General features: G+C 36.9%; 1 protein-coding gene across 5 annotated transcripts in view; it reads left to right on the forward strand.

Annotated features, from left to right (window-relative positions):
* The window catches only part of TAF2 (TATA-box binding protein associated factor 2), a 63,147-nt gene that overhangs the window by 10,526 nt on the left and 38,540 nt on the right, over window positions 1-14,081 (forward strand). For 3 of the 5 annotated variants that reach the window (XM_030480048.1, XM_030480066.2, XM_030480075.1), the window contains exons 4-10: window positions 2,525-2,643; window positions 3,986-4,127; window positions 4,502-4,733; window positions 6,047-6,231; window positions 6,795-6,908; window positions 7,859-7,958; window positions 9,604-9,689. In XM_030480048.1, the coding sequence (XP_030335908.1) occupies window positions 2,525-2,643; window positions 3,986-4,127; window positions 4,502-4,733; window positions 6,047-6,231; window positions 6,795-6,908; window positions 7,859-7,958; window positions 9,604-9,689 (978 nt within the window). Of the gene's footprint in view, window positions 1-2,524; window positions 2,644-3,236; window positions 3,410-3,985; window positions 4,128-4,501; window positions 4,734-6,046; window positions 6,232-6,794; window positions 6,909-7,858; window positions 7,959-9,603; window positions 9,690-14,081 lie in introns of those variants that run through there. The other 2 variants (XM_030480085.1, XM_030480058.1) reach the window with 2 other exon arrangements.

Genomic DNA, 14,081 nt, shown 5'->3' on the forward strand with positions numbered 1-14,081 from the left:
TGACCCCTCAGTATGTCAGATCAGGGAGCTAAACCAATAAAACAACTGAAAGCTGTCTGCAACAAAAAAGGCCCCTTTTTTTTCTTGCATTTGGCACTTTCAGCTGCATCACCACAGGGTCAGATGACCAGTGGTCTCCTTAATGAGTGAGGGAGTAGGAATGTGTGGCTGAGACTAGGAGACAACACATCAGCTGAAGTTTAAGTTGGTTTGAATTGTTCTTGAACCATAGCTGAAGGGAAAAAATTACTATGTATTAAAACTTGTGATTTGGGTGTTTCTATGCTCATATGCTCCTACTTACTATTCACGTCCGATTTTCAGAAGCTTCCAAGCAAAGTAGACAAGTTTACTGCTCCTGACATTCTTAGTCTTGGTAGTGGTGCCAGGGAATTTGTGCACTATTATTGCCAAAGATGAAGAACTGCATGAAAATATGTTCTCAATATATTTCAGTGTTTTAGCAAAGTTTTTTAGATGTGAAAGGCTAGGAATATAACCATGGTGGTTGACATACCTAGACTTATAGGATGATGCTGGCATGGTTAATTACCCTTCAGTCTTCCAAGTAAGGTACCGTAATTTGGGTTGAATGCTGTTTTCTCTGTGGGTGGTGAACAGAGAATGGTTAGATGAAAGCAAAATCCCGACATGAGATCATGTCTGCTTTGTGTGGACTTCAGATTCCATGGAAGAGTGGAGTCTGCAGCCAAAAGTTAACTCCGTTGCGGTGCAGTAATCTTGCACCTGGGTTGGGACAAGCCCTGGTATCAATGCAGGCTGGGGGATGAATGGATTCAGAGCTACCCTGTGGAGAAGGACTTAGGGTTAGTGGTGGATGAAAAGCTGGATGTGAGCTGACAGCGTGTGCTCACAGCCCAGAAAACCAACTGTATCCTGGGCTGATCAAAAGGAGTGTGGCCAGCAGGTCAAGGGAGGTGATTCTGCACCTCTGCTCTGCTCTGGTGAGATCCCACCTGGAGTACTGCATCCAGCTCTGGGGCCCTCAATGTAAGAAGGACATGGATGTGTTGGAGTGAGTCCAGAGGAGGCCGTGAAGATGATCAGGGGGCCGGAGCACCTCCCCTATGAAGACGGGCTAAGAGAGCTGGGCTTGTTCAGCCTGGAGAAGAGAACGCTCTAGGGAGTGGCCTTGCAGTAATTCAGGGGGGCTTATAAGAAAGATGTGGACAGACTTTTTAGCAGGGCAATAGGACAAGGGGTAATGGCTTTAAACTAAAAGAGGGGAGATTCAGGCTAGAAATACAAAAGAAGTTTTTTTTACGCAGAGGGTGGTGAGACACTGGCACAGATTGCCCAGAGGCGTGGAGATGCCCCATCCCTGGCAACATTCAAGGTCAGGCTGGACAGGACTTTGAGCAACCTGATCTAGTTGAAGATGTCCCTGCTCATGGCAGGAGGATTGGACTAGGTGACCTTTAAAGGTCCCTTCCAGCCCAAACTATTCTATGATAGCTTTATGCTGGATTGTGGCTTTGCCCCCATGTTGGTTGGATTAATCAGTGGTACCTAAATTCTGGAAAAAAATGTGATGAGTCATTCAAGCACTTTCTCTTCAGGTATAGAGTTGTGGAAGCTTTTGAAGAACTCTCTGTACTGGAGGATTATAATTAATAAAGGTTTTGCTCCCATGTTTTACAGTTTAAAAATCCATTTTTAGAAAGTATGAAAGCTATCGTGTGAAGGAGCAAAAGCAGGGTTAGTTTTGGACTTGACTGGTCATCCTCCACCATTTCAACATAATCATATTAAATAATAAGATATCATCCTGCTCATAACAACTTCAACAGTGGGCATATGCAGTAGGCAACAGTTAATCTAAGTCATAACTGAAGTAATGGTATGACTTTGGAATGAAATGCACAGTGCAGTAGCAGCTAATATATATAGTAGCTTAAACAGCTCAAACCTGATTACACTAAGAAGTATAATACGTATTTCTGTGTTTGTGTGTTAAGGCCAAAACTCTAGCATCTAATATTTTATGTGATATTTACAAGTGCATAAAACTATTCCTATCCATCAAGCTAAGGGGGAGGGGAAGGGGGGAGGAATACCACTGCCAAGCTAAAATCTCACTACGTTTAGAAAAGCAACTTAAAAGCAAAACTGCAATATATGAGGAGGCACATCTTCAAGACAGATGTTTAGAATAAGCACAGAAACTTAATCCAGATTTTATAAAAAAGTTTTATTTTCTAGTCCAATAAATGTAAATATTTATTGGGAAGAAAATAACACTGAGCATTTCTCATTTAATTTATTGGGGATTATTACTGCTTAAGATTTTTGATCATAGATCTTTTCTGTAAGAGCCTGGTTTTAAGTTCTGGGGATTGAAATCTAATCTTTACTCCTCCTTTTCCCTCCACTCCTTTAAAATCAAACCAGAATGCTTGGTTGAACATGCACCATGAAATTCAGTATAGAAATCGTATCATTTCCAAAGTTATTTTTTGTAGTTCAGTGTGTTCTTTAAGAATTAACTGGGTATTTCTGACAGGAGGAATCTCAACTATTTTTCCAATGCCTATGCTGCCGCAGTCAGTGCTGTGGACCCAGATGCTGGAAATGGAGAACTCTGCATTAAGGTTCCCTCAGAGCTGTGGAAACATGTTGATGGTAAAGTAAAGAAACTATACTGAAAGCTTAATTTAGGATGCACAGAGTTGTTAGCTACTAGTTTGCATAGGAAGATAGTAGATTTAGATAAACAGAAGTAGCATTACATTATTTTATGACATGATGCTTCCTCTTTCGTCGCCCATATCTTGCCAGTTGAAGCCTGAAAAATACTTCCATGCTTCTGAGTAATATGGAGAAGTGATTGCAAGGTTTCTTAACTCTCTCTACAAACTCACTCTTGGGTGATCACAAGCCCAGAAGTATACATGAGGAAGAGGCTGTAATGGAGTATATTGACTTGCTAACTTGTAACTTTGAAGTTGCTTGCAATTTGTATGATCCAACAAGAAAATAATTTACAAGGATATGTCTATATGCGTAATTTTTTAAAAAGGCTGTATTATTTTTTTCCCATCTCACTTTGAAGAATGGTCATTTTTAAATCGATTTGGTAGAGAGAAGTAGACTACTTTATAAACTGTACACTAGATCCGGGAACAAGCAGCTGCTTTAATAAATCAGTCTTCAGTGTTGATTATTTTGTTACATGGATTTTGTTAGTTTTTTGTTTTCTTACATGGTTGTATCAGTTTTTCCCGTGGATTTATGAGACCTGTGAGAGAATAATAACAACTGTATCATGAAGCTGACTCACACAGTGTTGTCAGATACACCTTAATGGGAAAGACACTTGTTTATTTTAACTTCGGTTTAAGTTCCTGTTGCCTTACTTGCAAGCCTAGAAGGGAAAATATTCAAACAGGTATAATTTTTCTTTTTAAAGTTTAATGCCAAAATATGGCGAGACTTGTTGGATAAATTTTACCATAGGCTTGATTTTTCCTGCCAGTCTATTCATAGGTGAGATTTCTGTGAAACTAAACCAAAGCAAAGACACTGAAGTTACAGGAAAATTTTAAACTATAATAAGAGGTTTTAAGAAACTGCAAATGACAATAACATGTATTTTAAGAATGTGCCTATTACATGCAGTTTTTTGTAGAGAATTATTTCAGCAAGGTACAAAGGAGGTCGTGGGTAGGGTACAGTCAGTGTATAAAGATTCTTTATTATTGGGGAGTTGGAAGATGAACTGTAACTGCAGTCGCAGTTTGTATTAATTAATAAAGATTCTTATCAATTTGTATCCTGTAAGTTAAGCATAAGAAGTCTTAGTTTTGTAAGCTTTTGAGCTGTGTTTTGTAAGTGGACCTGAAGGTCTATGAGAAAGAAAACACATTATCTTGAAAGACCAAGAGTCCAAACCTGTATGATTATTCTGAAATAAATTTCATGTCGTATGTATATGTTTACTCCCATTTTGGTCTTGGTGTTGCAGAGTTAAAAGTCCTGAAGGTGCATATAAACTTTTCTTTGGACCAGCCAAAAGGAGGACTTCATTTTGTGGTACCCAACATGGAAGGCAGCATGGCAGAAAGAGGGGCTCATGTCTTTTCATGTGGTTATCAAAATTCTACAAGGTAAGAAAACTGTCTTTGAATGTTAGACTGTATTTCCTATTTAATCTCAAAGTGTAGGAAATGCAGATGATTTCTTCGAATTCTTTTAAGTTTGAAACATTGTAAAAGTTAATTTCTTTTCAAAAGGAGCTTGAAAGGATGTGAAGTAACATCTAATGATTAGTAATTAGGATTTCTAGCCTTTATAGCTCTGCAGGAGGTAACAGCAAAGAAACTTGTAGTGCTTTATAAAATTGGTATATAGTGGGAATCAGTATGTCAACATTCAGAGTATTTAAGAATGTAGTTTGGAACTTGAGAGAAAAATCAGCTGTGAAAAAGAGAGTATTATTGTTAATTGTTAACCATTTTTCCCCCAATCCTGACTTCCCTAGATTTTGGTTTCCTTGTGTTGATTCATATTCTGAGTTGTGTACCTGGAAACTTGAGTATACAGTAGATGCTGCAATGGTGGCTGTTTCAAATGGAGATTTGGTGGAAACCGTATATACCCATGATATGAGAAAGAAGACTTTTCATTACATGCTGACTATTCCAACTGCAGCTTCTAACATCTCATTGGCAATAGGACCTTTTGAAATCCTTGTTGATCCATATATGCATGAGGTAATAATCTTCATAGAGGCCTCCTTTTTTCTTTGTAACGAATCAGTGACTGGTTTTGGTGCAACCAGTATATATTGGTCAAATGTTGGTATGTCTAGATACGACCTCCATTAATACAATTATATGGTAAAAGTTGTCTAGTAATGCCTGTATTTAAATTTATCTTCAAAATAAAGCCTTTGAATCAGCAATAATTCCATTTATGCCTAAATTTATGGGGCTAGTTTAGCTGGAGTTTGTAAAAGCATCTTTCTCAAAATAGCTTTAAACCAATCCTGTTGCTGGTAGTAGATGAAAATGATTGCTACACATTTGAGTAGTTTTCTGAGCTAAATTTGATATTGGGTTTTCATTCTTAACAGATTGTTCCCATAATGTTGACGTCCACCCATTTATATTTACACCTGTAGTTTCAGGTTGGGTAAGGATGGACTTTGCAGGCAGATTAAGGTACCAGCTTAGTATAAAGACTGGCCTGTATATTCTTCTGAAAGCATGGTAGGAACATACTGGGAAATAGCTATGTTTTACTTGATCCAAAGGCAAACATCAGATTTTAGTCCTCAGAATGGTATTCTGTTGACTTTTACTGGTGAGACATACTCACTTGTGAAAGATAATAACTGTTAAAATATCAGTTGTTATTTGAAAAATCCAAACTGATAGATTTCTGCAGTTTGATTTCTATAGAGCTCTCTTGAATTATACTTCTTGAACTGTACAATCTCAACTTTGTTCCTGTGTCACTGTTGAAGCAGTGTCATTGGCTGCATCATAAGTTTGTGGAAAACACAGTAATATCAAAGGTTACTTGTAGTTTTAGCTGCAACAAGTCTTTTAAACAGTAGCACTGCTTCACTCATTTGAAAATAGCTGTTTCTTTACTGCAGAAGAGAAAAATAGTATCTCTAAAAGACATTGGATTGCAAAATGAAAGAGAAATGGCACATGTTTTTTAAATGATAGACACCTCTGGGTAGACACTGTTATTGTGTGTTGTCTGCTATAATTAAGACTATTTTCCTGTTGCTGCTCTCATGACATCCTGGTGTACTTTTCTGCCATTGATAGTCATTATCCCAACTTGAAAGTGCTATTTTCTGTGAAATTTATAGCAGCTAGATTTTTGTTGTCTTTGGGGGGAGGGTTTGTGGGGTTTTGTTTGGTTGGGGTTTTTTTTTCTCCCCCTGTTTGGGGTAGGTTTTGGTTTCTGTTTGGGTTGGGTTTTTTTTTTTGCTGTTAGGTAATATAGTTGATATTTATGGATTTAAATATATTTGTCAGTCTTGTACCAAATTTTCCTTTGCTTGTAGGTGACTCACTTTTGCTTACCACAACTTCTCCCATTGCTCAAACATACCACGTCATACCTGCATGAGGTGTTTGAGTTTTATGAGGAGATTCTTACCTGTCGCTATCCGTATTCCTGTTTCAAGACTGTTTTTATAGACGAAGCTTATGTTGAAGTAGCTGCTTACGCATCCATGAGTATTTTCAGGTTAGTATTTGAGAAAATTACACCTTCTAAATCCACAGGCCTAGAAGCTCTAGATCCAAGACTATTGAGAAATATGTGGAGCTCTTATTATTTTTGCTAGCCTGAGTTTTGGGCTCTTTAGTTTGAAGAGGCTGGGGGTTTGCTGACATTACAGACTTTTAACACCATTTCTGGTTTTATCTATTATACAGATGTTGGATTTGTATCTTCTTCAAGAAAAAATTGGCAGTGGTTTTCTTTCTGAATTAGAAACACTATGCATGAAATATTTAAGAAAAGTGAAGAAGTTTGATTAAGTTTTATGTTTCTTCAGCTGGGATAAAGTACCAGGAATCCAAAAGAGTTTCACCAGTTAAAACAAACTACTACACAGAGAGTTGTATGTAGATGATAATAGCAGGCGATCTGCCTGGATAAGGGGCATTAAAAAAAGATGTTACTATCTCACTGGAAACCCAGTGAAGGAATTACTTGATTTGTTTTGGCTATTAAAGCAAAGTCTCTATTTTGTTTCTTTGGAGCTGGTGCTCATATTGTGTTATTTTCTTTTTATGGGGGTCCAGCACAAATCTCTTGCACAGTGCAATGATTATAGATGAAACTCCACTGACAAGGAGGTGCTTAGCACAGGCCCTGGCCCAGCAGTTCTTTGGATGTTTTATATCCAGAATGTCCTGGTAAGTATTTTACTATTGTACTCTCTAGAAAACTGGGAAAATCTGGGAAGCTCCAATTTTAATTTGCATGTTGCTTTTTATTGAAAGAATAAATGAAACAGTAACTGTAGAAGAATGAGGGGGGAAAAAAGTGAAAACAATAAATCCAACTCAATAAATGAAAATCCATGAGGTTGGGTGGTTGGTGGTTTCTTTTTTTGTTTGTTTATTTTTCTGTTTGAAAGGAGAATGCGAGATATAAAGGTTCCAAAGACAGAGATGGAACTTGTCTTTTCTCAGAAATTATTGCTACTGAATGGTGTAGTGTGCTTTGGCACCTGGAAGTTTTAGAAGGGAGACTCTTCTGTATCATCGGTAAATTTCTGTCATATTTTGGGTAGTGTAGCCTGCATAGGAAGAACTTGTGGAGCACAGAACTAATAAATTGTGAAGAAGTTTGGGGAGGGGAATTCTTATGTTTAGATTTCTAGTTCATGATCATTTGGTAGGTTTCATCCATACTTTTCTCTCTCTGAACATAACTCTTTCAGAATAGGTGTTTAAATGGTGTCCACCAAATTGTGAGATAGGTATTTTGTCTACTTGCTGTCCAAATCTGCATTGCATTGAGATGTTTATTAACAAATTAAGATCATATAGATTAGCAGTTGTTGTAACTTCATTGTCCATTTTCATGGTTTTATTGTTACTATTGCAGCTAAAATAGTTTGGTTTTATATTTTAATCTGGGCTTCTGTGGTAGAAGTTCAGTTTTCACTGGCTTTTCAGTTTTATCGGTCCCATCCAGGTGCCAAGTTCCATAAATTGGTTCACAGCTCATCAGACTCCTATTGACTTAGAGAAGTTATGTAACTTGCTGAAATTCGTGGCTATTTTGAGCTGGTCAAAAATACCATCCTTTACAAAATACCTTCTGAAGTGCTGTAATTCATGCTTCTTTCTTATTATAGGTCAGATGAATGGGTGCTAAAGGGAATCTCTGGTTATATTTATGGCCTTTGGATGAAAAAAACCTTTGGTGTTAATGAGTATCGCCACTGGATTAAACAGGTAACTATAATAGACTGTTTTCGATATCTTTCAGGCATTTTACATCAAAGAAGATGCAGTATAAAACCAGAGTGTAATAAATATAGTTTTGCATTGCAATCTAAAGACATCTTTACTAGTGACAAAACTTAGAGCTGAGATATTTTTACCACCTGCTGCAAGGAAAATCACCAAACATACTAACGTTTCTCTGTGCCTTATGAATAATAATGTTCGTTGTCTCTCTGTGCAATTAGTTTTGCTCGTTATTTGGGCTTTTGTACAAAAACAAAAAGTAAAAAAGTACTTTGTTAACACCTAGAATATGGGATTCATAATGAGATATATTTGATGGATTTGTTATACTGTGATGCATACTCATATAGCTCTGCAGGGCTCCATTGTAAGCTTGGATCAATAGTGGATCAGGTATCTTCTAATATCATTGAAGTGCTAAATTAAATAAGGAAACAGTAAAAGACCCCTGTTGAAGGGATTTCTTTGTTTTTTTTTGGAAAATAAATTTCTGTCTGTATCTTTTCCAAATGTAATGCTCCGAGACAGGTGATTTCTAGTGATAGCAGCAGTGACTCCTCATTTTTTGACAGTAACATTCATTCACAGAAAGATGTATATCTTCTTCCTCTCATCACATTCTCTTACTCTTCCTGTTCAAAAAACTAGATTCCTAACCTCATGGGCTCCATTTACATCCCTTACACACATGGGACTCAATACCATATCCTTATCTGCCTAATGCATATTCAGCTCACCAGTCATGTGCTGTCTGTGCTAAAGGTGTTGGTGCTTTAGAGAACAGCAGAACTGGATGAACATCTATCTTGAGAGTTCACTGCTGTGTGCAGCAGAAGTTGCTTCTGGATATTAATTGCTCATGTTCTTCCCTATGAATTAGCTAAGTGCTTCCACATAGAACTAAGAGGTGCTACTGTTACGGCCTCCAATTCTGCTCTTACTGCTTTGAATGTTTTACCAGTGGATCAAAGTGTATAACTTGATATGAATCAATAAATACCGATATGTATCAACATTTGGAAATTCCTCGACTAACACTGGGTTGCAGCCATCCATCAGTTCCCTCTCCCTGTGCTCAAGCTGACCCAATTTTATTCAAAAGCCATAGTGACTGTTGGGTGATAGTGAGTTCATGCAAACAACCTGCCTTGAAGTGTGCTTCCTAACATGGGCACAGCACCACACAAATTCAAACTTGTTCCAGTTCAAAGCTGGCTTCTGTCTGGCTTGGGCATGGGTCAAGGTGAACTGCTATATGCTGCAGTCCACTGTGTAGGTATACCCAGTATTACTTTCCACTGCAAGGGGATGGTGATCACCTTTATTTCTTTTGGTCAGAGATAACTTACTTATTGAACAATAATACTCTTTAGATATAATGTAGTTAAATATTGTTTGGGGTAGACCCACAATCCAGACCCAGAACAAGTATTAACTGCTGCTTTCTACTTGTTTATTATTGTTTGCCATGCTGAGGAACATCCCTGATTTTAAAATGCTCTTTGTGTTTGTAAACAAGTTTAATTAGGAGGTATGGCTCGAACAGTGACATGAAAAGCTTTCCTGTCTTCTTTAAATGATTTATCTACCTTTCAAAATCATGCTTGCTTATGTATGTTGTATTTTTTAGGAGCTAGATCAAATAGTGGCATATGAACTGAAGACTGGTGGAGTGTTATTGCATCCGATATTCGGAGGAGGAAAAGAGAAAGACAAGTATGTTTATTTAAGCCACAAGTCATTACAGGGTTTATTTTTATGGGGCTATTAATATATGTCTTCAGGGTGTTGTGTAGCAAAAGGCCAAAGGCTGAAGATCTTCGGTTGCCCAGGGCATGTATTACCAGTCTCATAAAGTACATCTTGAGTATATTGTATCACTTTTGTTTTTTTTTTCTTTCACTTTAAGTCTTGAAGGGAATGAAGTATAATGAATGTTTTTAAAGCTTTTATGAAACTACTTTTGAGTAAGAGAATGAGGGAATATGGAGCCAGCATTTTGACCTGAGCTATTTCTGGAGTAGTTAGTAATCTTTCAGCTTTTTACAGTATCATCAGTTTCCTTTTTCTTTGCTCTTTTTTTTTTTTTGCTCTCATTTACCACCTCGCAATCTTACTCTAATTTCTTAATCAGTTGGAAAAAAAGTATTAGATCAGCAATCTGTGAAGTACCAGTGGTAACTGTGAACTGGCTGGGTTTGTATTTTCACTAATAACTGTCGCTTCAGTAATGCTAGCTTAGGAATTTTCCCCTTACCTCTTGTGATACATACTACTCACTGAGTAGTATGTGAACCACTGGAGGTAGAAAAGTATTACTAGAAGTCAGATCAGTAAGTCGTTCCAGGTTTAAACGACAACCATTTGCTGGGTTTTTATTTTCTTGGCTAAATTTATCCAGTTATGACACAGCCACACAAAGAGTTTCTCTTTGGAAATTCCTGAGCAGCATGTGCAAAGCTGTGAGGTTGAGCATGTGCAGGTGGGGTGGGAGAATATGTGAATTTCTTATGTCTTTATTGCAGCAGAAGCCCTCGTCTTGTAAAAATACAACCAAAATTGTCTGCAGCAGTGGTTCTCTTGCATATGAGTGTGTGCAAATACAGATTTTGTGCATTTAAAACTAAAAATCTGGCTTTAGAACTGAATGAATTATACAACTGACTCATTTGAAATTTGACCAGTGATCTCTTTTTGAGATATGAAAAAGAAGAAATTGTTTTCTGAAATCAGGAATGGGACATATTGTCTGGTTTCCCAGCCGGGCGAATCCTCAACAACTACCGTGTTTTCTTGGTGTTGACAATCACAGATACAGCTTGTGTATGTATATCCATGCCAAGCTTTTACTCAGTTTTGCTTGTCTGCTCATGATGGATTTTGATTTAGTTCACTGACCTGTTCTTTCAAGTAGTGAAGCAGATTAAGTACCTACATGCTTTTCTTGCATTTACCTCTGAGAAGCAAGTTACAGCCAGGAGCTGTTGTTAGGGCACCCTGTTGGTTATGTCTTCTGTTGTTTGGGGTTTTTTAAGGAAAATTTGGGGTACTGAATTTGGGGTACAACTGATTTTGAATTAGGTCTTGGCAGACTTTTTAATTTGCAGCATTACAGCTTGGCAACATACTCCTTTAAACAGAGAAACTAAATTCACATTAATAGGATCAGATGAAACTAGAGAAAAAGGGCCCATGTTTAAAAAAGGAAACTCACTAAAATAAGTCTTTTTGTAACTGCTAATTTTATTAGTTTTATTGTATTTATTCTAGAATTAGACACAGTTCACAAAATCCTGTACTAATGCTCTTAAATGTGTTTCTTCTATGTGAGGTATCACTGTTAGATGCTTTGTGTTCCTACAGCTATTTCACTACTTCATTGTATTACATTTTGTTAATAATGAGCTTAACATCACTTAAATATGAATTACAATTTGCTGTTTCTTGTAGATTGCAAAGTTCCTGTCTATGTAAATTAAGTGCATATTCCGGACTCTGTGAAATTATTTGTATTTAGGGGAAGCATTTTCATGATGATGTCTACAACATTTCTCTCCAATATATATTTTTGCATTTCCTTGTTCTGGCGGTTGTGTTATGGTTTCCTGCCAAGTGTATTTGCATTACAGCAGTCACAACTAATAATCATATGAAGAAAGAAATAGGGTAATTACTAATCTAAATTTTCAACTAAATTAGAATATGGAAATAAATCATTGGGGTTAAAAAAACTTTTAGACACATGAATTAGCTTCTGTGCAAAACACAGGTCTTACAAATTCTTCCTGTTTCAGCCTCGTGAAACAAAACCACTGCTCTCCAGAGCACTTCCTTTAAAAGAAAAAATCCCAGACCTTGGGAGAATGAAAGAAAGGGAACTGCAGGTTAACTGCTGTATGGGTGAAAGCTTCAGAACAAAACTTTGTGTGTTATATTTTCATTTTGTGATCTCCCCTCTCAGATTTTGGTTCTCTTCAGTCTTTGATTGTGCTGATAACACCCTATTGTAAAATTTAAAAATCTCAAGAACTTTTTATAGATATATTTTAAATAGAAGTAGCATATTGAGAGGTTTTCTTGAATGATGGGAGTGTGTTTGAGAGCATGAGCATTATGAATTTCCATGGAAGAGCTAGTTTGCTTTTCACTTTAACAAAGGTTCTAGGTCCACATTGCTAATTTTAATTCTCATTTGGTGCCATTTCGGTCAAGCTTTCAGAAGTATAATGATTGAAGAAAAATATAGTGGGAAGAAATGTATTGATATTGAATAAACTACAAAATGTAACTGTCAAATGCAAAAGTCTCAAGTTTTGATTTGCACTTAAATAATGTAACCAGTACCAAGATCAGTCAACACTTAGTCAATTTAAGAAGGCCAAGAATGTGGGTCCTGGCTTGGTTGTAATTTTCAAGAAAAGAATTTTACCAAAGTCAATCAACTGTATAATTTGAAGCTGGATAAATAGTTTTTATACTGAGACCAAGTTATTATATAACGTCTGAGCCACAACCTCAGTTTCCTCATTGCATTTCCATTCTTTCATGGTTGCTAAACCATCCCTACCTCAGAACAGAGAAGTACCCAAAATAACAGGACAATTTGGATTAGGAGAACTTTAGCAATTGCCTGTCAACTAGAAACAGCAAGTAGCAAACCTAAGTACCTCCTTATTCATACACCTATTATACCCAAGAAGGGTAGTACTTGATTAAATTTAGAAATACTTCTCTTTTTTTTGTCTTCTTAAGGTTTAAACAGACATTCATGAGTAAGGTTATGGGAGTCTCCCAGTAAATAGAAAGACGGAAAAAAATACCAAGGTGTTGCAGCTACCTTGGTCCTTGCCATCTCCTGAAATCTTAATTGCTACAAATAAGCAGCTAAGTGCTGGTCCTGTCCTGGTAGAACAGTTCTTGCTGCCATACATCTTTCAACTGTATGGAAAGATTGGTCAAAGTTTAAATAGTTTGTTTAATAAGTCTTTGAAGGTTCTGGAAGACCAGAGTGTTTGTGAGGTATCTGGCATGAAAAATCAGGCTTATAGTGGTTATCTTTGATCGTTACAATCTGTGAATTGTTTCATTCTGTCTTGTAGTGTGTTCTTCTAAAGTCTTTGGACAAATCAGGTGTCTGGTCCATCTGGAAATGGTTCAGTTATGTTATCTATAAGTGAGAATCACAGGGAAAAATCTAGTTCTGAGCCCAGAAATTTTAAGGAGCTGGCATTCTGTGTGTCACAGTGGTCAATTTTTGATTGTCCACCAGCCAGCATAAAATATGTCTGGATTCACACTAAGAAGTTGGCCTGACATGGTGTGGGTCCATTTTCCTCAGATATTTGTTATTCATTAATGGAAAACTCAAATTCACTGTGAAAAGAACTAAAAGAAAAAACATAGCACAACAAAAAGAAAAAGCCACAGGCTTAGTTCATCTGTAAAATAAAGCCAGACTTGTAGTTATCTCCATTTCTCAAACAATTGAAGGGATGGAAGGTCCTATTTTTCTCAAGAATTCCAGTATTACAGCTACTTTTCTATTTGGAAATGATCTATAGGTCAGAATGCTTGTGTTCTGAAATGTCAAACTTGGTAAAGAAAATTAAAGCTTATCAAAATTCAGGCTTTTTGTGTTTTATTACTGTGCAGAATCCAGAAATCAGTTCTGTTTTTAAAAGTTTCAGGGTTTCAGCATTTTTTGTCTTTTGATATGGAATGAGCTTAAACCATTTAAAATATTTTGCTTACAGGCATGAAGGATATGTGTGAAGAAGCACCACAGATAGTTCAAGTTACAGCGTGGCAGCTTGTAACATGGTGCTCTGCCTAGTCTTCCTTGGCATGTTACCTGATTTAGAAGGCGGCAGTTGGCCAAAGTATTGAAAGCATAAAGTCACTAGCTAAAATAAAAACTAATTCCTTTGCTCGTCACATGAAAGTCTGCTGTGAATTTTAAAACTCATACTTTAATTGCAACAATAATTTGTTTAAATATAAAATATTCTTCACGTACTGTCACTTTTAATGCAAGTGGAGCAGGGGAAGTCACAGAATGGTTTGTGTTGGAAGGGACCTTCAAGATCATCTAGTTCCAATCCCCCCGCT

Source organism: Strigops habroptila, chromosome 1 (assembly GCF_004027225.2).
Source record: "Strigops habroptila isolate Jane chromosome 1, bStrHab1.2.pri, whole genome shotgun sequence".
NCBI classification, from domain to species: Eukaryota; Metazoa; Chordata; class Aves; order Psittaciformes; family Psittacidae; genus Strigops; species Strigops habroptila.